Here is a 23,406-nt window from a genome sequence, read left to right as displayed (position 1 = left end):
GCAGAGTGTTTGTAAAGAATAAATATAATCTAAGGCACTTAAAACTGTCTAGCACATGGAAAGCAGGCAACAAGTGCTAGGTATTATTACATCTTTTTTTTTTTTGAGACAGAGTCTCACTCTGTTGCCCAGGCTGGAGTGCAGTGGTGCAAGCTCAGCTCACTGCAACCCCTGCCTCCTGGGTTCAAGCCATTCTCCTGCCTCAGCCTCCCAAGTAGCTGGGACTACAGGCATGCACCACCACACCTGGCTAATTTTTTGTATTTTTTAGTAGAGATGGGGTTTCACCATGTTGGCCAGGCAGGTCTTGAACTCCTGACCTCAGGTGATCTGCCCGCCTTGGCTTACCAAACTGCTGAGATTGCAGGCGTGAACCACCACACCTAGCCTAATGAGTTTTGATAAGTGGCCACTCTAGTGAAGATATAGAAGTTTTCCATTACCTCAGAAAACTTCCCTCATGCCCTTTGGGGTCATTTCTCCCATGCCAAACAACCATTAATTTGTTTATCATCATTGTATGTTAGTTTTGCCAGTAATTCATACAGTATATGCTGTTGTTTATTTATTTATTGTTTTAATTAGTGATGGGGATCTCGCTATGTTGCCCAGGCTGGTTTCGAACTCCTGACCTCAAGTGATCCTCACACCTCAGCCTCCCAAAATGCTGGGATTACAGGTGGGAGCCACCACATCTGGCCTAGTATGTGCTTTTATGTTAGCGTAATGTCTGGGAAATTCATTGCATATATTGGAAATGCATTGCATATGTAATGCATATGTCAGAAATGCATTGTTCTTTACTGACAAATATATTCTGTGGTATGGACAGACCACAGTTTCTTTGTTTTACTGCAGATGGACACTTGGGTTGTTTCCAATTTTTGACAAATTGAGTGATGTATGAATATTCATGCACACATCTTTGTACGGACATAGGGTTCTGTTTCTCTTGAGTAGATCCTGAAGAATGCAGTTGCCATGTCACATGTTTATAAGAAGCTATCAAATTGTTTTCCACAGTGGTTGTACTATGTTTTACTCACATCACCAATGTATGAGAGTTTCAGTTACTCCACATCCTCAGCAGCACTTGGAATTGTCAGTGCGGTGAGGTGGAATCTCACTGTGGTTTAAGTTATAATTGCCTGATAACTAATGATGCTGAGCATCTTTCCATCCATGTATCTTCTTTTAGACATATCTGTTCAAATCTTTTAAGGGTATTTGTTTTTAACATTGAAAATATATGGCATTTTGACCCTAAAATGACAGAAATTCCTTAATACATGGTCAGATTTATTTGATATCTACATAAGGTTTAATAGTGGAAGAATAGAGAGATCTCCACAACAAATGCAAGATTGAGATTAAATGTCTTTCGAAGTTTTGGAAGCAACTACTTAAACAGCAGGATATTTAGAGAAAAATGTTAGACGTGTTTATACCCCCACACCCCACTCTTTTTTTAAATGAGCCTTGAAAGAAAGATGAAATATTTCTTTATTATTATTATTATTATTATACTTTAAGTTTTAGGGTACATGTGCACAATGTGCAGGTTATGTATACATGTGCCATGCTGGTGTGCTGCACCCATTAACTCGCCATTTAGCATTAGGTATATCTCCTAATGCTATCTCTCCCCCCTCCCCCGACCCCACAACAGTCCCCAGAGTGTGATGTTCCCCTTCCTGTGTCCATGTGTTCTCATTGTTCAATTCCCATCTATGAGTGAGAACATGCGGTGTTTGGTTTTTTGTCCTTGCAATAGTTTGCTGAGAATGATGATTTGCAGTTTCATCCATGTCCCTACAAAGGACATGAACTCATTATTTTTTATGGCTGCATAGTATTCCATGGTGTATATGTGCCACATTTTCTTAATCCAGTCTATCATTGTTGGACATTTGGGTTGGTTCCAAGTCTTTGCTATTGTGAATAGTGCTGCAATAAACATACGTGTGCATGTGTCTTTATAGCAGCATGATTTATAGTCCTTTGGGTATATACCCAGTAATGGGATGGCTGGGTCAAATGGTATTTCTAGTTCTAGATCGCTGAGGAATCGCCACACTGACTTCCACAATGGTTGAACTAGTTTACAGTCCCACCAACAGTGTAAAAATGTTCCTATTTCTCCACATCCTCTCCAGCATCTGTTGTTTCCTGACTTTTTAATGATTGCCATTCTAACTGGTGTGAGATGGTATCTCATTGTGGTTTTGATTTGCATTTCTCTGATGGCCAGTGATGATGAGCTTTTTTTCATGTGTCTTTTGGCTGCATAAATGTCTTCTTTTGAGAAGTGTCTGTTCATATCCTTTGCCCACCTTTTGATGGGGTTGTTTGTTTTTTTCTTGTAAATTTGTTTGAGTTCATTGTAGATTCTGGATATTAGCCCTTTGTCAGATGAGTAGGTTGCAAAAATTTTCTCCCATTTTATAGGTTGCCTGTTCACTCTGATGGTAGTTTCTTTTGCTGTGCAGAAGCTCTTTAGTTTAATTAGATCCCATTTGTCAATTTTGGCTTTTGTTGCCATTGCTTTCGGTGTTTTAGACATGAAGTCCTTGCCCATGCCTATGTCCTGAATGGTAATGCCTAGGTTTTCTTCTAGGGTTTTTATGGTTTTAGGTCTAACATTTAAGTCTTTGATCCATCTTGAATTAATGTTTGTATAAGGTGTAAGGAAGGGATCCAGTTTCAGCTTTCTACATATGGCTAGCCAGTTTTCCCAGCACCATTTATTAAATAGGGAATCCTTTCCCCATTGCTTGTTTTTCTCAGGTTTGTCAAAGATCAGATAGTTGTAGATATGCAGCGTTATTTCTGAGGGCTCTGTTCTGTTCCATTGATCTATATCTCTGTTTTGGTACCAGTACCATGCTGTTTTGGTTACTGTAGCCTTGTAGTATAGTTTGAAGTCAGGTAGCATGATGCCTCCAGCTTTGTTCTTTTGGCTTAGGATTGACTTGGCGATGCAGGCTCTTTTTTGGTTCCATATGAACTTTAAAGTAGTTTTTTCCAATTCTGTGAAGAAAGTCATTGGTAGCTTGATGGGGATGGCATTGAATCTATAAATTACCTTGGGCAGTATGGCCATTTTCATGATATTGATTCTTCCTACCCATGAGCATGGAATGTTCTTCCATTTGTTTGTATCCTCTTTTATTTCATTGAGCAGTGGTTTATAGTTCTCCTTGAAGAGGTCTTTCACATCCCTTGTAAGTTGGATTCCTAAGTATTTTATTCTCTTTGAAGCAATTGTGAATGGGAGTTCACTCATGATTTGGCTCTCTGTTTGTCTGTTATTGGTGTATAAGAAGGCTTGTGATTTTTGTACATTGATTTTGTATCCTGAGACTTTGCTGAAGTTGCTTATCAGCTTAAGGAGATTTTGGGCTGAGACAATGGGGTTTTCTAGATATACAATCATGTCATCTGCAAACAGGGACAATTTGACTTCCTCTTTCCTTCTCCTGCCTAACTGCCCTGGCCAGAACTTCCAACACTATGTTGAATAGGAGTGGTGAGAGAGGGCATCCCTGTCTTGTGCCAGTTTTCAAAGGGAATGCTTCCAGTTTTTGCCCATTCAGTATGATATTGGCTGTGGGTTTGTCATAGATAGCTCTTATTATTTTGAGATATGTCCCATCAATACCTAATTTATTGAGAGTTTTTAGCATGAAGGTTGTTGAATTTTGTCAAAGGCCTTTTCTGCATCTATTGAGATAATCATGTGGTTTTTGTCTTTGGTTCTGTTTATATGCTGGATTACATTTATTGATTTGCATATGTTGAACCAGCCTTGCATCCCAGGGATGAAGCCCACTTGATCATGGTGGATAAGCTTTTTGATGTGCTGCTGGATTCGGTTTGCCAGTATTTTATTGAGGATTTTTGCATCAATGTTCATCAAGAATATTGGTCTAAAATTCTCTTTTTTGGTTGTGTCTCTGCTGGGCTTTGGTATCAGGATGATGCTGGCCTCATAAAATGAGTTAGGGAGGATTCCCTCTTTTTCTATTGATTGGAATAGTTTAAGAAGGAATGGTACCAGTTCCTCCTTGTACCTCTGGTAGAATTCGGCTGTGAATCCATCTGGTCCTCGACTCTTTTTGGTTGGTAAGCTATTGATTATTGCCACAATTTCAGATCCTGTTATTGGTCTATTCAGAGATTCAAATTCTTCCTGGTTTAGTCTTGGGAGAGTGTATGTGTTGAGGAATTTATCCATTTCTTCTAGATTTTCTAGTTTATTTGCATAGAGGTGTTTGTAATATTCTCTGATGGTAGTTTGTATTTCTGTGGGATCAGTGGTGATATCCCCTTTATCATTTTTTATTGCGTCTATTTGATTCTTCTCTCTTTTTTCCTTTATTAGTCTTGCTAGCGGTCTATCAATTTTGTTGATCCTTTCAAAAAACCAGCTCCTGGATTCATTAATTTTTTGAAGGCTTTTTTGTGTCTCTATTTCCTTCCGTTCTGCTCTGATTTTAGTTATTTCTTGCCTTCTGCTAGCTTTTGAATGTGTTTGCTCTTGCTTTTCTATTTCTTTTAATTGTGATGTTAAGGTGTCAATTTTGGATCTTTCCTGCTTTCTCTTGTGGGCATTTAATGCTATAAATTTCCCTCTACACACTGCTTTGAATGTGTCCCAGAGATTCTGGTATGCTCTGTCTTGGTTCTCGTTGGTTTCAAAGAACATCTTTATTTCTGCCTTTATTTTGTTATGTACCCAGTAGTCATTCAGGAGCAGGTTGTTCAGTTTCCATGTAGTTGAGCGGTTTTGAGTGAGTTTCTTAATCCTGAGTTCTAGTTTGATTGCACTGTGGTCTGAGAGACAGTTTGTTATAATTTCTGTTCTTTTACATTTGCTGAGGAGAGCTTTACTTCCAACTATGTGGTCAATTTTGGAATAGGTGTGGTGTGGTGCTGAAAAAAATGTATATTCTGTTGATTTGGGGTGGAGAGTTCTGTAGATGTCTATTAGGTCCGCTTGGTGCAGAGCTGAGTTCAATTCCTGGGTATTCTTGTTAATTTTCTGTCTCGTTGATCTGTCTAATATTGACAGTGGGGTGTTAAAGTCTCCCATTATTAATGTGTGGGAGTCTAAGTCTCTTTGTAGGTCACTCAGGACTTGCTTTATGAATCTGGGTGCTCCTGTATTGGGTGCATATATATTTAGGATAGTTAGCTCTTCTTGTTGAATTGATCCCTTTACCATTATGTAATGGCCTTCTGTGTCTCTTTTGATCTTTGTTGGTTTAAAGTCTGTTTTATCAGAGACTAGGATTGCAACCCCTGCTTTTTTTTGTTTTCCATTTGCTTGGTAGATCTTCCTCCATCCTTTTATTTTGAGCCTATGTGTGTCTCTGCACGTGAAATGGGTTTCCTGAATACAGCACACTGATGGGTCTTGACTCTTTATCCAATTTGCCAGTCTGTGTCTTTTAATTGGAGCATTTAGTCCATTTACATTTAAAGTTAATATTGTTATGTGTGAATTTGATCCTGTCATTATGATGATAGCTGGTTATTTTGCTCGTTAGTTGATGCAGTTTCTTCCTAGTCTCGATGGTCTTTACATTTTGGCATGATTTTGCAGCGGCTGGTACCGGTTGTGCCTTTCCATGTTTAGCGCTTCCTTCAGGAGCTCTTTTAGGGCAGGCCTGGTGGTGACAAAATCTCTCAGCATTTGCTTGTCTGTAAAGTATCTTATTTCTCCTTCACTTCTGAAGCTCAGTTTGGCTGGATATGAAATTCTGGGTTGAAAATTCTTTTCTTTAAGAATGTTGAATATTGGCCCCCACTCTCTTCTGGCTTGTAGAGTTTCTGCCGAGAGATCCGCTGTCAGTCTGATGGGCTTCCCTTTGTGGGTAACCCGACCTTTCTCTCTGACTGCCCTTAACATTTTTTCCTTCATTTCAACTTTGGTGAATCTGACAATTATGTGTCTTGGAGTTGCTCTTCTTGAGGAGTATCTTTGTGGTGTTCTCTGTATTTCCTGAATCTGAATGTTGGCCTGCCTTGCTAGATTGGGGAAGGTCTCCTGGATAATATCCTGCAGAGTGTTTTCCAACTTGGTTCCATTCTCCCCGTCACTTTCAGGTACACCAATCAGATGCAGATTTGGTCTTTTCACATAGTCCCGTATTTCTTGGAGGCTTTGTTCGTTTCTTTTTATTCTTTTTTCTCTAAACTTCCCTTCTCGCTTCATGAAAGATGAAATATTTCTAAATAGCTATAGCAAAGCAACTGTTTTGAAATGCCTGGTGGTGAAAGTCCCTCTTAACTGCACTCTACTGGAGGCACAAGGTTGAGCATTTCTGCTTCTCCTGGCTGCTTCAGTGTCACCAGGTAGGTGACTGGGGTGGTCTCCACATGGGGAGGGCTCAGTGATACTAGTTGATCAGTAGGCGTTTTTGCCAGAAGTTTTCTGCTGGGAAGAAAGGCAGGCGTAACTCCTCTGTATCTGGAGTCCTGCTAGGGTGCTGGTTTTGTTTTTCTGCCCTAAAAGCAAGTACAGTCTAATCAAACCTGCTCTGCGTGGCCTGTTAGATAGGAGCTCCGTGAGTTCCACATTGGTTGATTCAACCAACCAGTATTGAAAATATTTGGAAAAAAAATCCACAGTGTTCCAAATACAAAGACGAATTTGCAGCACTCAGAGTACGAGGTTAAATCCACGGGAATGAAGTGATGTATAGGCATTGTATTAGATATTATAAGTAATTTAGAGACAATTGAAAATATATATAAAATACACAGGAGGATGTGCCTAGATAATATGCAAATATGATACCTTTTTGATTAACAAATTAACAAAATTTTTTTTTTTTTTTTTGAGATGGAGTCTTTCTCTGTCGCCCAGGCTAGAGTGCAGTGGTGCAATCTCGGCTCACTGCAACCTCTGTCTCCCAGGTTCAAGCAATTCTTCTGCCTCAGCCTCCTGAGTAGCTGAGATTACAGGCACACGCCACAGTGCCCGGCTAATTTTTTTGTATTTTTAGTAGAGATGGGGTTTCACCATATTGGCCAGACTGGTCTTGAACTTCTGACCTCAAGTGATCCGCCCACCTTGGCCTCCCAAAGTGCGGGGATTACAGCCATGAACCACCGCGCCAGGCTGAACGAAAAATTTTTTGAGATAGAGTGTTGCTCTGTAGCTCAAGCTGGAGTGTAGAGGCACAGTTATAGCTCACTGCAGCTTCCACCTCCCAGACCCAAGCAATTCTCCCACCTCAGCCTCCTGAGTAGGCGTGTGCCACCAGTTAATTTTAAAAAAATTTTTTGGGCCGGGTGCAGTGGCTCACGCCTGTAATCCAGCACTTTGGGAGGCCGAGGCAGGTGTATCATGAGGTCAGGAGTTTGAGACCAGCCTGACCAACATGGTGAAACCCTGTCTCTACTAAAAATACAAAAATTAGCCGGGTATGGTGGCACGCGCCTGTAATCCCAGCTACTCAGGGGGCTGAGGCAGGAGAATTGCTTGAATCCAGGAGGCGGAGGTTGCTGTGAGCTGAGATTGCGCCACGGCGCTCCAGCCTGGGTGACAGAGCAAGACTGTCTCAAAAAAAAAAATTTTTTTTTGTAGAGACAGATTCTCACTGTGTTGCTCAGGCTGGTCTCAAACTCCTGGGCTCAAGCAATCCTCTAGCCTCAGCCTCCCAAAGCCTTGGTATTACAAGTGTGAGCCACCATGCCTGGCTAAGAATTTGAGGATCCAAGGAAATACACAGGGGTCCTGGAACCAGTTCCCCTTGAATTCCTTGGGATGATTGTATTTCAGTTTGTTTCTTTATTCCTCTCTTCCTTTATTCAGTTACTAAACAAGTATTTATTGAGCGTAGAGTATATCTGCTCCCCACCCCCAGGTGGTGCCTCACTCCTGTCATCCCAGCTACTCCAGAGGCTTAGTTGGGAGAATCACTTGAGCCCACGAGTTGGAGACCAGCCTGGGCAACATAGTTAGACCTCATCTCTCAAACAAACAAATGAAAACAAAACCCGGCTGGGCGCGGTGGCTCATGCCTGTAATCCTAGCACTTTGGGAGGCCGAGGCGGGCAGATCACCCGAGGTCAGGAGTTCGAGACCAGCTTGACCAACATGGAGAAACCCCGTCTCTACTAAAAAAAAAAATAGAAAATTAGCCGGGCATGGTGGCGCATGGCTGTAATCCCAGCTACTTGGGAGACGGAGGCAGGATAATCGCTTGAACCCGGGAGGCGGAGGTTGCGGTGAGTCAAGATTGCGCCACCGCACTCCAGCCTGGGCAACAAGAGTGAAGCTCCGTCTAAAAGAAAAAAAAAAGAGTTCTGAAATGTTAAATACTTATAATTGGATTGCAAGGGCATTTATGTGCGAGTGCATTGCTAGGATATTCATGCCTGTGTATAATACAGGAAGAAACTTTTTTCCCTGAAAAATTCAGCTTTATTATACAGTTATGCACCAAATTATGTTTCAGTCAATGACAGACCACATGGACAGTGGTGGTCCCATGAGATACTATTATATTTTTACTGTTCCTTTTCTATGTTTAGATATGTTTACATACACAAATATTGACCCATGTGTAACGATTTCCTACAGTATTCAGTGCTATACCATGTTGTACAGGTTTGTAGACTAGGAACTATAGGCTATACGATGTAGCCCAGGGGTATAGTAGGCTATACTATCTAGGTTTGTGTATGTATGCTCTATGGTGTTCACACAATGAAAAAATTGCCTAACAACACATTTCTCAGAATATATTCCCATCATTAGGTGACACATGACTTTACTGATGGGTTTTTTTCATTTTGTTTGTTAGGTTTTTTGTTTTTTTAATTGAAAATTGACAGATTATAGCTGCCTGTATTTATGAGGTACAAAGTGATGTTATGATTTATGAATACAATGTGGAATTAAATCAAGTTGATTAACATATCCATCATCTCAAATACTTATCATTTTTGTGGTGAGAATATTTGAAATTTATTCTATGAGCAATTTTGAAATGTACAATACATTTTTGTTATATTCACCGTGCTGTGCAATGTATTGCAAAGGAGAAAACCTTATTCTTCCTGTCTAACTAGGACTTTGTGCCCTTTGACCATCATCTCCCCATTCCTCCCATCCCCCAGCCTCTGGTAACCACCATTTTTCTTTCTGCTCCTTTGAGTCTGATTGTTTTTTATTTTATACATAAGGAAGAACATGTGGTATTTGTCTTTCTGTGTCTGGCGTATTACACTTAGCATAATGTTTTCTGGTTCCATCCGTGATGTCCCAAGTGACAGGAGTTCCTTCTTTTTCAAGGCTGACTAGTATTCCATTGTGTACACACACACACACACACACACACACACACACACACACACGCACACCCCACACACCCCACACCATATTTTCTTCACCTGTTCATCTTTGATGGACACTTAGGTTGATTCCATATCTTGGCTATTGTGAACAGTGCTACAGCAAACATGGGAATGCAGACATCTCTTTGACATACTGATTTAAAATGTTTTGGGTAAATACCCAGAAGTGGGGTTGCTGGATCTACTGATGGTTTCCTAACTACTGTTTTTCTTAACTACAGACAGCCCGTATTTTCTTATGATAAAGACGGCATTTGGCTCATGAGCAAGGTGGCGAGATCATCAAGTGAGTCAGACGTACAGCTCTGGGAAACAGAAGAGGATGACATGACAGAAGGTGATTTAGGGTATGGCCTCGGAAGGAAACCTGGTGGGATTTATGAAATAGAATTTTCACATAGGTCTAGAAAAAGATCAGATGGAAAGAACTTTAGCCCTCCTCCATTTCCGAGAAAGGGAGAAGAAAGAAGTGAAGCGAGTTTTCAGTATTCCAAGCATAAGAGCCTGCAAGATACATTCCCTCGAGTGTCCAGAATTTCCAATTACAGACGACAAAGTAGCACTGGTAAGAATGCTGAATTTCCTCTCCTTTCTTTCTCCTGTGCATAGTATCAAAGCTATAACCCTTCCAAAATCTAAAATAAATAACCATATTGGATTTTAGAATTTTTTTTTTTTTTTCTGGATGGAGTCTTGCTGTGTCACCCAGGCTGGAGTGCAGTGGCACGCGATCTCGGCTCACTGCAACCTCCACACCCCGGGTTCAAGCGATTCTCCTGCCTCAGCCACTGGAGTAGCTAGGATTACAGGCATGCACCACTACACCTGGCTAATTTTTGTGTTTTTAGTAGAGGCGAGGTTTCACCATCTTGGCCAGACTGGTCTCAAACTCCTGACCTCAAGTGATTTGCCTGCCTTGGCCTCCCAAAGTGCTGGGATTACAGGCATGAGCCACCGCACCAGCCTTTAGAAATTTATCTTTATTCATCTCTTGGGATTGGTGGTAGTATAAAAGTAGTTGATAGCTGGGCGCGGTGGCTCACGCCTGTAATCCCAGCACTTTGGGAGTCCGAGGCAGGTGGATCACAAGGTCAAGAGATCGAGACCATCCTGGCCAACATGGTGAAACCCTGTCTGTACTAAATATACAAAAAATTAGCTGGGCGTGGTAGCAGGTGCCTGTAGTCCCAGCTACTCGGGAGGCTGAGGCAGGAGAATGGCATGAACCCGGGAGGCGGAGCTTGCAGTGAGCCGAAATCGCACCACTGCACTCCAGCCTGGGCGACAGAGCAAGACTCCATCTCAAAAAAAAAAAAAAAAAGTAGTTGATGTTTATATTTCTCAATATTGTACAGTACAGTAGTTATGCATCTAATATATTTGTTAATGATATCTATAAATGATTACCAACCTTGCCTTTTTTGTGAAGTACTTTTTTTTGCAGTCAAATATTTACTGGGCATCATTAGGTGTCAGGCACAGGTCCAGTTTCTGAGAATAATGTCAGTAAACAAAATAGACAAAGGCCCTAATGTCATGGATTTCATATTCTAACAGAGGATATAGAAAGTAAACCTGCAGGCCAGGTGCAGTAGCTCATGCCTGTAATCCCAGCACTTTGGGAGGCCGAGGCGGGTGGATCACTTGAGGTCAGGAGCTTGAGACCAGCCTGGCCAACATGGCAAAACCCCATCTCTACTAAAAGTATAAAAATTAGCTGGGTGTGGTGGCACGTGCTTGTAGTCCCAGCTACTTGGGAGGCCGAGGCACAAGAATTGCTTGAACCCGGAAGGCAGAGCCAAAATTGTACCACTGCACTCCAGCCTGGGCAATGGAGCAAGACTTTGTCTCAAAAAAAACAAAAGAAAAAAAACCAAAACCCTGCAAATCAAGAGATGTGTAACATTGGGCAGTGGTAAGCGAAGGGATAGTGAGTGATTATGGGGAATGGGCGCTAGTATTTCAGGCCAGGGTTAGGAAGGCTTCTGTAAGGAGGTGACTTTTTTTTTCTTTTTCCTTTTCTTTTTATTTTTTCTTTTTATTTATTTATTTTGAGGTGGAGTCTCACTCTTGTCGCCCAGGCTAGAGTGCAATGTCACGATCTTGGCTCACTGCAACCTCCACCTCCTGGGTTCAAGGTATTCTACTGCCTCAGCCTCCTGAGTAGCTGGGATTACAGGTGCCCGCCCCCATGCCTGGCTAATTTTTTTTTTTTTTTTTGTATTTTTAGTAGAGATGGGGTTTCACCATGTTGGCCAGATTGGTTTCAAACTCCTGACCTCAAGTGATCCGCCCACCTCGGCCTCCCAAAATGCTGGGATTACAGGCATGAGCCACCATGCCTGGCCTTTTTCTTTTTTAAAAAGAGTGGGTCTCACTGTGTCACCAAGGTGGAGTGCAGTAGCATGTTCACAGCTCACTGCAACCTCAAAGTCCTGGGCTTAAGCAATCCTCTTGCCTCAGTCTCCTGAGTAGCTGAGACTACAGGCATGTTCCACCATATCCGGCTAATTTAAAAGAAATTTTTTCATCCAGGCGCTGTGACTCACGCCTTTAATCCCAGCACTTTGGGAGGCAGAGGCGGGTGGATCACGAGGTCAGGAGTTTGAGACCAGCCTGACCAACATGGTGAAACCCCATCTATACTAAAAATACAAAAATTAGCCAGGCATGGTGGCATGCACCTGTAATCCCAGCTACTCAGGAGGCGGAGGCAGGAGAATCATGTGAACCTGGGAGGCAGAAGTTGCAGTGAGCCGAGATCACACCACTGCACTCCAGCCTGGCGACAGAGCAAGACTCTGTCTCAAAAAAAAAAAAAAAAAAAAGATTCTAGAGACAAGGTCTCACTATGTTACCCAGGCTGGTCTCAAACTCCTGACCTCAAGCAGTCCTCCCACCTTGGCCTGAGCACCGGAATGAAGGGGAGAGTAAGGCAGCAGATCTTTGGGAAAGGAGTGTTCCAGGAAGAACGGAGATGCCTCTGGTTGTTTTAGGATGTCATGAAACTCTCAAAAATTGTCAAAACAGTTCATCTTAATTTATCATAACCAAAAAGAAATTATACCTTACCTTATGGAAATAATAAAATTTAGCATCATATTGTGATAAAATGTTACAACTCCAAAATGATCGGGAATCTGTGGATAAGCCCATGCCTGTACCATGGCACTAGCTCTTATCTGGCTAAATATTTTGTAATCTATGTTGTAAAACTTCCTCTTCTGAAACTTCCCCTCAAAGTTGAGCAGACACAAATTAGAACAACATGAGAGTGATTTAAGAAACATGGTTTCAGATTTACAAAAATATGTAGTAGCTCAGGGTTCGTCCCCATCCTTCAAAACCCCTCTTGAAATTAGAATGGGATTATCTTTATATTTTTCTTCCAATTCCTTATTGTGTATGGAGAATGGATACTGTTTTGCAAGCAAAATGTTGAAAACTGAGCATGATGCTAAGATGCCTTTATAAAAACATGAAGAGGCCAGGTGCGGTGGCTCACACCTGTAATCCCAGCACTTCGGGAGGCTGGGGTGGGTGGATCACGAGGTCAGGAGTTTGAGACCAGCCTGGCCAAGATGGTGAAACCCCTTCTCTACTAAAAATACAAAAAAATTAGCTGGGCATGGTGGCAGGTGCCTGTAATCCCAGCTACTCGGGAGGCTGAGGTAGGACAATCACTTGAACCTGGGAGGTGGAGGTTGCAGTGAGCCAAGATCACACCACTGCCCTCTAGCCTGGGCAACAGAGCAAGACTCTGTCTCAAACAAACAAACAGCATGAAGAAACACTGGGGTATAAATAAGATTTAAATAGTAATACTATGAGTTCCCATTTTGTTGGGTTATGAACTTTTCTTTTTATTAAAGTTGGCCCTATCACTAACAGATAATTTCCAAAATACCACACATTCAGTGGCTTAAAACAACACAAATTTGTTATTTTACAGTTCTGTAGGTCAGAAGTCCCAAACAGGCTACATGTGGTAGCTGATGCCTATAATCCCAGCATTTTGGGAGGCCGAGGTGGGAGAATCACTTGAGGCCAGGAGTTTGACACCAGCCTGGTCAACATAGAAAGACCACACTCCACAAAAAAATGTTTTAAAATTAGCCAGGTGTAGTAGTGTGCACCTGTAGTCCCAGCTACTTGAGAAGCTGATGCAGGAGCACTGCAGCCTGAGCAATAAAGCAAGACCCTCTCTCTCTGGAAAAAAAAGTCCCAAATAAATTTCAGTGGGCTAAAGCCCGGGTGTTGGCAGGGTGCATTCCTTCTGGAGGTTCAGTGGGAAGACTCTACTCCCTTGCCTTTTCTAGCTCCAGAGGCTACTGCATTCCTTGGCTCGTGGCGCCCTCCCCATCTTCAAAGCCAACAATGGCTGAGTCTTTCTCACATCATATCACTCTGACATTGACCTTCTCGTCTCCCTCTTTCATTTGTAAGGACTCTTGTGAGTACACTGAACTCACTTGGATAATCCAGAGTACTCTCCTGTCTCAAAATCCTTAATCTCATCACATCTGCAAAGTTCCTTTTGCCATGTGTTCACAGCTTCTGGGAATTGGCATGTGGACATCATATTCTGCCTACCACAAGTATTAATAGAACAGAACTTGTCACTGCCAACCCAGAGTCACTCTGCCCTCCTTGGAAGCCTGTATCATCCATCACAGTACAAACATGATTTAGGTTTTGCCTTAGATACTGTCATGTTAATGAAATTTCAGAATAGCAAAGAAAGTTGTTTTGAGAAATATTTTTTTCAAAGTAAACATTCTTCTCAATAAAATTTTTTTTTACTTCCTATACTCTTGCTTATAACTTACCACTTTAATTTTTTTTTACTGCCATTGAGGCAGAAAGGAAAATGAAGCTCTTAGGAAGCTCAATTTAACTTCTCAATTGATCACATTAAGGAGCAAATAATTGAAGTTACAGGACTCTTCTAGTCATTCTTTTTGGAAAGAAATTAAATTTAGGTTTTTTTTTTGAGACGGAGTTTTGCTCTTGTTGCCCAGGCTGGAGTGCAATGGTGCAGTCTCAGTGCGCTGCAACCTCCGCCTCCCGGGTTCAAGCAATTCTCCTGCCTCAGGCTCTAGAGTAGCTGGGACTACAGGCAGGCACCACCATGCCCAGCTAATTTTTGTGTTTTTAGTAGAGATGGGGTTTCACCATGTTGGCCAACCTGGCCTTCAACTCCTTACCTCAAGTGATCCACCCGCCTTGGCCTCCCAAAGTGCTGGGATTACAGGTGTGAGCCACTGTGCCTGGCCAAAGTTATTTCTTATATATTTATACCACTACATCATTCAAGCTTAAGCCAAAACACCAAAATCTATTTATTTTACTCACCAGTATTCATGTTTTTCTATATTTTTGTTTGAATACAATAATTAACCAACTCATTAACATCAGTTTTATTTTAGAGTCCTCTTTTGTTTTTTTTAGATGGTCTTGCTCTGTTGCTCAAGCTGGAGTATAGTGGTACAGTCATAGCTCACTGCAGCCTCGAACTCCTGGACTTAAGTGATCCTCCCAACTCAGTCTCCCACGTAGCTGGGACTCCGGCACATCACTATGTCTAGCTAATTTTTTATTTTATATTTTGTAGAGACGGAGGTCTGTGTTGCCTAGGCTTGTTTCTAACTCCTGGCCTCAAGCAATCCGTAGAGTCTATTTAAAAATTTTTTTAATTCAAAAGTACAGTATATGTCTTTTCATTTGTGAAATATTTTATACTCCTATTTTTACCATAATTTGGTCTGTTATAATTTTTTTTTTGGAAACAGAGTCACTCTGTTGCCCAGGCTGGAACACAGTGACACGATCTCTGCTCACTGCAACCTCCGCGTCCCAGGTTCAAGTGATTCTCCTGCCTCAGCCTCTTGAGTAGCTGGGACTACAGGCAGGTACCACCACACCCAGCTAATTTTTGTATTTTTAGTAGAGACGGTTTCACCATGTTGGCCAGGCTGGCCTTGAACTCCTGACCTCAAGTGATCTGCCTGCCTCGGCCTCCCAAAGTGCTGGGGTTACAGGTGTGAGCCACTGCACCTGGTGGTCTATTATAATTCTCTTCTCTTTACAATTTAGGGGATACCTGTATTTGGTAATTTGTAAACAAATGTCCTATGTTTAATTAGTTAAAATATTCAAATTTTTTCCCCTAATAGATTCTTTTTTCCTCCCCCCCAAGTAGATTCGAATTCAAAATTGTCAAATGAAGAATTAAGGCAATGTCTTCATGAAACTTTAGAGGTAGGTACTCTGGCTAATATAAAAATTCTCAGTTTAGCTGGGTCCCAGCAGTGGCTGCAGTGCTCTCGTCTTCTGCGGCTCTCCATGCCCTCTCCTTTTCGCTTCTGGAAACATGGCCTCTGGTGTGGCTGTCTCTGATAGCGTCATCAAGGTGTTCAACGACATGAAGGTGTGTAAGTCTTCAACACCAGAGGAGGTGAAGAAGCGCAAGAAGGCGGTGCTCTTCTGCCTGAGTGAAGACAAGAAGAACATCATCCTGAAGGGGAGGGCAAGGAGATCCTGGTGGGCGATGTGGACCAGACCATCGATGACCCCTATGCCACCTTTGTCAAGATGCTACCAGATAAGGATTGCCTCTACCCTCTATGACGCAACCTACAAGACCAAGGAGAGCAAGAAGGAGGACTTGGTGTTTATCTTCTGTGCCACTGAGTCTGCGCCTCTTAAGAGCAAAATGATCAGTGCCAGCTCCAAGGACGCCATCAACAAGAAGCTGACAGGAATCAAGCAAGAATTACAAGCAAATTGCTAGAGGAGGTCAAGGACCACTGCACCCTGGCAGAAAGCTGGGGGGCAGTGCCATCATCTCCCTGGAGGGCAAGCCTTTGTGAGCCCCCTCTGGCCCCCTGCCTAGAGCATCTGGCAGCCTCACACTTGTCCTCAGGGGTTGCAGGCTGCCCCCTTCCTGCCAGATAGGAGGGGCTGGGGGAATCCCAGCAGGGGAAGGGCAATCCCTTCACCCCAATTGCCAAACAGACCCCCCACCCCCTGGATTTTCCTCCTCCCTCCATCCCTGATGGTTCTGGTCTTCCGAAACTGCTTTTGATCTTCTGATTCCTCTTGGGTTGAAGAAGACCAAGTTCCCCCCAGGCACCCCAGTTATTGGAGGGGGCCGTAGTTTCTTTAACAACACCCCCACTCCCCACCTGTTCCTCCTCCTTCCCTTGCTGCTGACTTGTAACTGCAATAGTGACTGTGTGCTTGTCTGTTTAGTTCTGTGTATAAATGGAATGTTGTGGAGATGACCCCTTCCTGTGTTGGCTGGTTCCTCTCCCTTTTCCCCTGGTCACTGCTACTCATGGAAGCAGGACCAGTAAGAGACTTTCAATTACAAAAAAAAATTTTCAAGTGAATAAAGTCCATTGACAGATATTTTGTTTAAATGGTACCAAATCTGTGTGGAAGGCAAATTTTGGCTTTCCAGATATTCTTGCTGAACTTGAGAGCTCATCTTTTTCAACTGGCCTCCTCTGTTTCTTATCAACCTTATCTCTTAAAAGAAGCTAGTTATGTAAACATGCCCACCAGTTCTCCTTTCCACCCCACTTCTCTTATCTCCTCCTTGAGAAAGTAAGTTATCACTTCCTTCCACCTGCCTTTCCCGTATGTGTGGCTTCAAACAATCTGACTTAATTTAACCTCATTAAAGTCAGAAGCCCAGAGTCTCAGGCGGCCTGAGTAGCCCACTGCCTTGGTGGAAATAGCAGTTTCTGCGAGGGGTGTCTGTCCTTTGGGAAATAGGAAGCCCACCTTAGTGTGTGTTTGGGACTCTTCCCGTGAAAGCTACTGTATTCGGCTGCCGAGACAAAGTACCACAAACTGGTGGCTTAAAACAACAGAAATCTGTTTGCTTTCAGTTCTGGAGGCTGAAGTTTGAAACCAAAGTTTCGGCAGGCCATGCTCCCTCTGAAGGCTTTAGAGGAGAGTCCTTTGCCTCTTCCTAGCTTCTGATGCTTGCTGCAATCCTTGGTGTTCCTTGGCTGGTAGCTACAGAAATCCAGCCTCTGCCTGTCACATAGCCTTCTCCCTATGAATCTGGGTCCAGATTTCCCTCAATTTATAAGGACACTAGTCATTGGATTGGGGCCTGCAGCTGCCTCCTCACCTTGAGTCCCTACATAAGGAACTGCAACCTCAGTATGTAAACAACATGAAAGCCAGCTGGGGCTGGGGGCAGTGGCTCATGCCTGTAATCCCAGCACTTTGGGAGGCCAAGGCAGGTGGATCATTTGAGGTTGGGAGTTCGAGACCAGCCTGGCCAATATAGTGAAACCCTGTCTCTACTAAAAATACAAAAATTAGCCGGGCAGTAGTGGCACGTGCCTGCAATCCTAGCTACTCGGGAGGCTGAGGCAGGAGAATCGCTTGAGCCTGGGAGGCAGAGGTTGCAGTGAGCTGAGATCATGCCACTGCACTCCAGCCTGGGTGACAGAGTGAGACTCTGTCTCAGAGACCTTCCTGGTTCAAGCAATTCTCATGCCTCAGCCTCTGGAGTAGCTGGAATTACAGGTGTGAGCCACCATGGCCAGCTATTTTTTATTTTTTTAATTGAGACAGAGTCTCGCTGTCACCCAGACTGGAGTGCAGTGGCTCAGCCTCGGCTCACTGCAACATCTGCCTCCCGGGTTCAAGCGATTCTCCTGTCTCAGCCTCCAGAGTAGCTGGGATTACAGGCATGCACCACCACGCCCGGCAATTTTTTTGTATGTTTAGTAGAGATGGGTTTCACCATGTTAGCCAGGCTGGTCGTGAACTCCTGACCTCAGGTGATCCACCCACCTCGGCCTCCCAAAGTGCAGGGATTACAGGCGTGAGCCACCTCGCCTGGCTGAGGCTTTCAATTTTAGTATGTCTGGTTCACTCACTAAGTCTGAAGAATTTTCAGCCTCATTTGTAAGTGGTTTGAGCCAAGGGTAAATGTAGACTAGCCAAACTGATAATTTTAGGGTTGCATATCTTGCAGATAGGAAGACTAATTTTCTTTCTGTCCTCAGGAGGTAGAAATGTTAAAAACTGAACTTGAGGCATCTCAGAGACAACTCAGAGGTAAAGAGGAAGCATTGAAAATTCTTCAAAGCATGGTAAGAAGTTGTTTTTAAACTTTCACCACTTACACATTCCAATAATAATGTTGGTATGGTTTTAACTTTTAAAACCAAAGCAGAAGGACTTAATATAGTTGAGGGTTTTTTTAGGTATGTATATTTTTAAGAGCTTTATAATTCATATATCATGAAGTTCACATGTAAATGTACACTACAATTCATTTTTACTAGATACAAGAGTTGTACCACCATCACTATAATCTAATTTTAGAACATTTCCAACACTAAAAAAGGGACTTGGTGCCCATCAGCAGTCATTCCTCATTCCCACCCCTATCCCCAGTAATCTATTTTCTGTTTGCAGATTTGCCTTTTCTATTTAATATAAATAGAATCATAAGATATGTGACTGGATTCTTTTGCATTGAGATTCTTTTAGTTAGCATGTTTTAGAGGTTCATACATGTCATAGCATATATCAGTACTTTCTTCCTTTTTATTGCCAAGTAATACTCCATTGTGTAGATGCACCATGTTTTGCTTATGCATTCACCAGTTGATGGACATTTGGGTGGTGTATTAGTCCATATTCATGCTGCTGATAAAGACATACCCAAGACTGGGGGAAAAAAAAAGAGGTTTAATTGGACTTACAGTTCCACATGGCTGTGAAGGCCTCAGAATCATGGTGGGAGGTGAAAGGCAGTTCCTATGTGGCAGCAGCAAGAGAAAATGAGGAAGATTCAAAAGTGGAAACCCCTGATAAAACCATCAGATCTCATGAAACTTATTCACATACCAGAACAGTATGGGGGAAACCACCCCCATGATCCAAATTATCTCCCACTGGGTCCCTCCCACAACACGTGGGAATTATGGGAGTACAATTCAAGATGAGATTTGGGTGAGGACACAGAGCCAAACCATATCATTCCGCTCCGGCCCCTCCAAATCTCATGTCCTCACATTTCAAAACCAATCATGCCTTCCCAACAGTCCCCCAAAGTCTTAAATAATTTCAGCATTAACCCAAAAGTCCACAGTCCAAAGTCTCATCTGAGACAAGGCAAGTCCCTTCTGCCTATGAGCTGGTAAAATCAAAAGCAATTTAGTTACTTCCTACATACAATGGGGATGTAGGTATATAGCCATTCCAAATAGGAGAAATTGGCCAAAACAAAGGGGTTACTGGGCTCATGCAAGTCCAAAATCCAGCAGGGCAGTCAAATTTTAAAGCTCCAAAATGATCTCCTTTGACTCCAGGTCTCACATCCAGGTCACGCTGATGCAAGAGGTGGGTTCCCATGGCCTTGGGCAGCTCCGCCCCTGTGGCTTTGCAGAGTACAGCCTCCCTCCTGGCTGCTTTCACAGGCTGGCATTGAGTGTCTGCAGCTTTCCCAGGTGCACAGTGTAAGCCATGGGTGGATCTACCATTCTGGGGTCTGGAGGATGGTGGCCCTCTTCTCATAGCTCCACTAGGCAGTGCTGTAGTAGGGACTCTGTGTGGGGGCTCCAACCTCACATTTCCCTTCTGCAGTGCTGTAGCAGAGGTTTTCCATGAGAGCCCCATCCCTGCAGGAAACTTCTGCCTGGACATCCAGGCATTTCCATACATCTGAAATCTAGTGGAGGTTCCCAAACCCTGATTCTTTACTTCTGTGCATCTGCAGGCTCAACATCACGTGGAAGCTGCCAAGGCTTGGGGCTTGCGCCCTCTATATTCACAGACCGAGCTGTACCTTGGCCCCTTTCAGCCACCGCTGGAGTGGTTGGGACGCAGGGCACCAAGTCCTTAGACGCACACAGCACGGGGATCCTGGGCACTGCCCACGAAACCATTTTTTCCTCTCAGACTTCTGGCTCTGTGATGAGAGAGGCTGCTGCAAAGATCTCTGACATGCCCTGGAGACATTTTCCCCATTATCTTGGGGATTAACATTTGGCTCCTCATTACTTATGCAAATATCTGCAGCTAGCTTGAATTTATCCTTAGAAAATGGGATTTTCTTTTCTATTGCATTGTCAGGCCTCAAATTTTCTGAACTTTTATGCTCTGCTTCCCTTTTAAAATGGAATGCCTTTAACAGTACCCAAGCCATCTCTTGAATGCTTTGCTCCTTAGAAATTTCTTCCACCAGATACTCTAAATCATCTCTCTCAAGTTCAAAGTTCCACAAATCTCTAGGGCAGGGGCAAGATGCCACAAATCTCTTTGCTAAAACATAACAAGGGTCACCTTTGCTCTAGTTCCCAACAAGTTCCTCATCTCCATCTGAGACCACCTCAGCCTGGATTTCATTGTCCATATCATTATCAGTGTTTTTGTGAAAGACACTCAACAAGTCTCTAGAAAGTTCCAATCTTTCCCACATTTTCCTGTCTTCTTCTGAGCCCTCCAAACTGTCCCAGTCTCTGCCTGTTACTCGGTTCCAAAGTAGCTTCCACATTTTTGGGTATCTTTTCAGCAATGCACCACTCTACTGGTACCAAATTACTGTATTCATCCATTTTTATGCTCCTGATAAAGACATACCCAAGACTGGGAAGAAAAAGAGGTTTAATTGGACTTACAGTTCCACATGGCTGGGGAGGTCTCAGAATCATGGCGGGAGGCGAAAGGCACTTGTAACATGGCAGCAGCAAGAGAAAATGAGAGAGGTGCAAAAGTGGAAGCCCTGATAAAATCATCAGATCTCGTGAGACTTATTCACTACCATGAGAACAGTATGGGGAAAACCACCCCCATGATTCAAATTATCTCCCACCGGGTCCTCTCACAACATGTGGTAATTATGGGAGTACAATTCAAAATGATATTTGGGTGGGGACACAGAGCCAAACCATATCAGGTGGATTCCACTTTTTGACTGATGAATAGTACTGTTCTGAACACTTTCTTTGCGTGGAAAATTCATCCATTAATTCCCACATTCATTGGAAAAGAGCCAAACCAAGCTCTCCTGACTTTTGAACTATCAGACTCTCCATAAAAGGTGGTCACTGTGAAATTCTTATCTCAATTTATCTTAATTTTCCATTGCCTTAAAATAAAAGAGAACTTCATGATGTACATAGGAGTGATTACAAATTTAATTTATACTGATGCTAGTTTTATTTTTCTTAGGCAATACTTGGCAAAGCCACAAGTCATACGCAGGCAGTGCTTCAAAAAACTATGGAACAAAACAGATCCTTGGAGAAGGTATTTGGTGCTTTTAGTGTAGACTTATTGAATCCAATAAGCTGTTAAATATAATTTCCCTAAACTCACCATACTAATGGATCTGTCATTTGTGCATACCCTCTACTAGGTGTGCTTTAGTTCTGATGATCTTCCCTTTTGGAGTTTACAATCTAAAACAGATTGTCATGTGCACAGTGAATTCAGGTTATTTTTATTTCCCCATGTTAAGGTAGTAGGAGGCCTGCCAAATTGGTACTTCTCATTTCTTCTTCTGTTTTTTTTTTTTTTTGAGACAGAGTCCTGCTCTGTCGCCCAGGCTGGAGTGCAGTGGCGCGATCTCCACTCACTGCGAGCTCTGCCTCCCGGGTTCACGCCATTCTTCTGCCTCAGGCTCCCAAGTAGCTGGGATTACAGGTGCCCACCACCACGCCCGGCCAATTTTTTGTATTTTTAGTAGAGACAGGATTTCACCGTGTTAACCAGAATGGTCTCGATCTCCTGACCTCGTAATCCACCCACCTTGGCCTCCCAAAGTGCTGGGTTACAGGAGTGAGACACCGTGCCCAGCCCATTTTTCTTCTTAAAAAAATTTTTTTTTTAAATCCTTATCCTTGCCTGGCAGGACGTACGTCTTTCTGACCATCTCATCTTCACTATAAAGGTAATTAGGAATCATCCTAGATGGTCATGTCTCCTGTGCTTGGTATGTTCTCCCTTGATGGGACCATTGAGCTAAGATTTCCAGGAGTGGATTTTGCTTGAGGTCTCTACATGCAGCGGAGGTGGGCACTGAGAAATCTAGGTGTAGCAGTCCAGCAAATTTTGAAGGCAAACAATGTGAAATTTTTTCTGTATTAAGTGAGTTTTGGCAGAGTTGTTTTGAGTGCTAAAGAGGCATGTTATATGTGTTTGCAAATGTCAGAGATACTTTTAGAGCAATAATTAATTTTTTCACTTTAAATCATTTCTGAGAACTGATTATATGATTTATTTCAGCTATTCACAATGTCCTGAAATGATTTATTTGTAGTAATTTGCCATGAAGGTACTATTTTCTTTCCATAGGAAATAAATGCCTTGCAGTGGGAAATAGAATTTGATCATAATAGATTTAAAAATATAGAGGAATCTTGGATCCAAAAATATGACAGGTTTGTATATTACTCCATTATTTTTCTTTGACAACCTTTAAAATCTATGTAATTCAAAAGTAATTTATGCTTTCTTCTTTGAGCCAAGTGTAAAAGATTATAAAATTTTTATTGCTTATCCACTTACTAGTCACATATTTTTGTTAGTGTTAATTTTCCTTAAAGAAAAAAAATAGCATAGGCTAGGTGTGGTGTCTCACACCTTTAATCCCAGCACTTTTGGGACTCTGAGGCACTTGGATCTGAGGATCACTTGAGTCCAGGAATTTGAGACCAGCCTGGGCAACATGTTGAAACCCTATCTCTACAAAAATACAAAAAGTAGCTGGGTGTAGTGGCTTGCACCTGTAGCCCCAGCTACATGGGAAGCTGAGGTGTGAAGATCACTTGGACTTGGGAGTTGGAGGCTGCAGTGAGCCATGATTGTGCCACTGCACTTCAGCCTGGATGATAGAGTGAGTCTGTGTCTCAGAAATAAAACAAAACAAGAAAACAAAAACCAAAATAGTATAAACTCTATCTTGAAATACAGTGTAAGAATTATTTTAGAATTGGAACTATTTGTTTTTTTCAAACAAAATCTTTTAAGGGGCTGGGTATGATGGCTCACACC

At 42.6% G+C, this 23,406-nt stretch overlaps 1 protein-coding gene and 1 pseudogene across 13 annotated transcripts in view; both read left to right on the top strand.

Annotated features, from left to right (window-relative positions):
* CCDC125 (coiled-coil domain containing 125) overlaps window positions 1-23,406 on the top strand; it is a 55,961-nt gene that overhangs the window by 7,476 nt on the left and 25,079 nt on the right. For 8 of the 13 annotated variants that reach the window (XR_010139890.1, XM_009240767.3, XM_063723854.1 and 5 more), the window contains 5 exon segments: window positions 9,594-9,937; window positions 15,575-15,633; window positions 18,408-18,494; window positions 21,583-21,660; window positions 22,708-22,793. Coding sequence is in view for 12 of the 13 variants with exons in the window: in XM_009240767.3 (XP_009239042.2) it covers window positions 9,634-9,937; window positions 15,575-15,633; window positions 18,408-18,494; window positions 21,583-21,660; window positions 22,708-22,793 (614 nt within the window). In the remaining variant the exon portion in view is untranslated. 13 annotated transcript variants of the gene reach the window in all.
* LOC129059419 (cofilin-1-like) lies at window positions 15,645-17,926 on the top strand (annotated as a pseudogene).

This window comes from Pongo abelii, chromosome 4 (genome assembly GCF_028885655.2).
Source record: "Pongo abelii isolate AG06213 chromosome 4, NHGRI_mPonAbe1-v2.0_pri, whole genome shotgun sequence".
Lineage (NCBI taxonomy): Eukaryota > Metazoa > Chordata > Mammalia > Primates > Hominidae > Pongo > Pongo abelii.
Note: the sequence above shows the minus strand (reverse complement) of the source record. Positions and strands in the feature narration are given on the sequence as shown.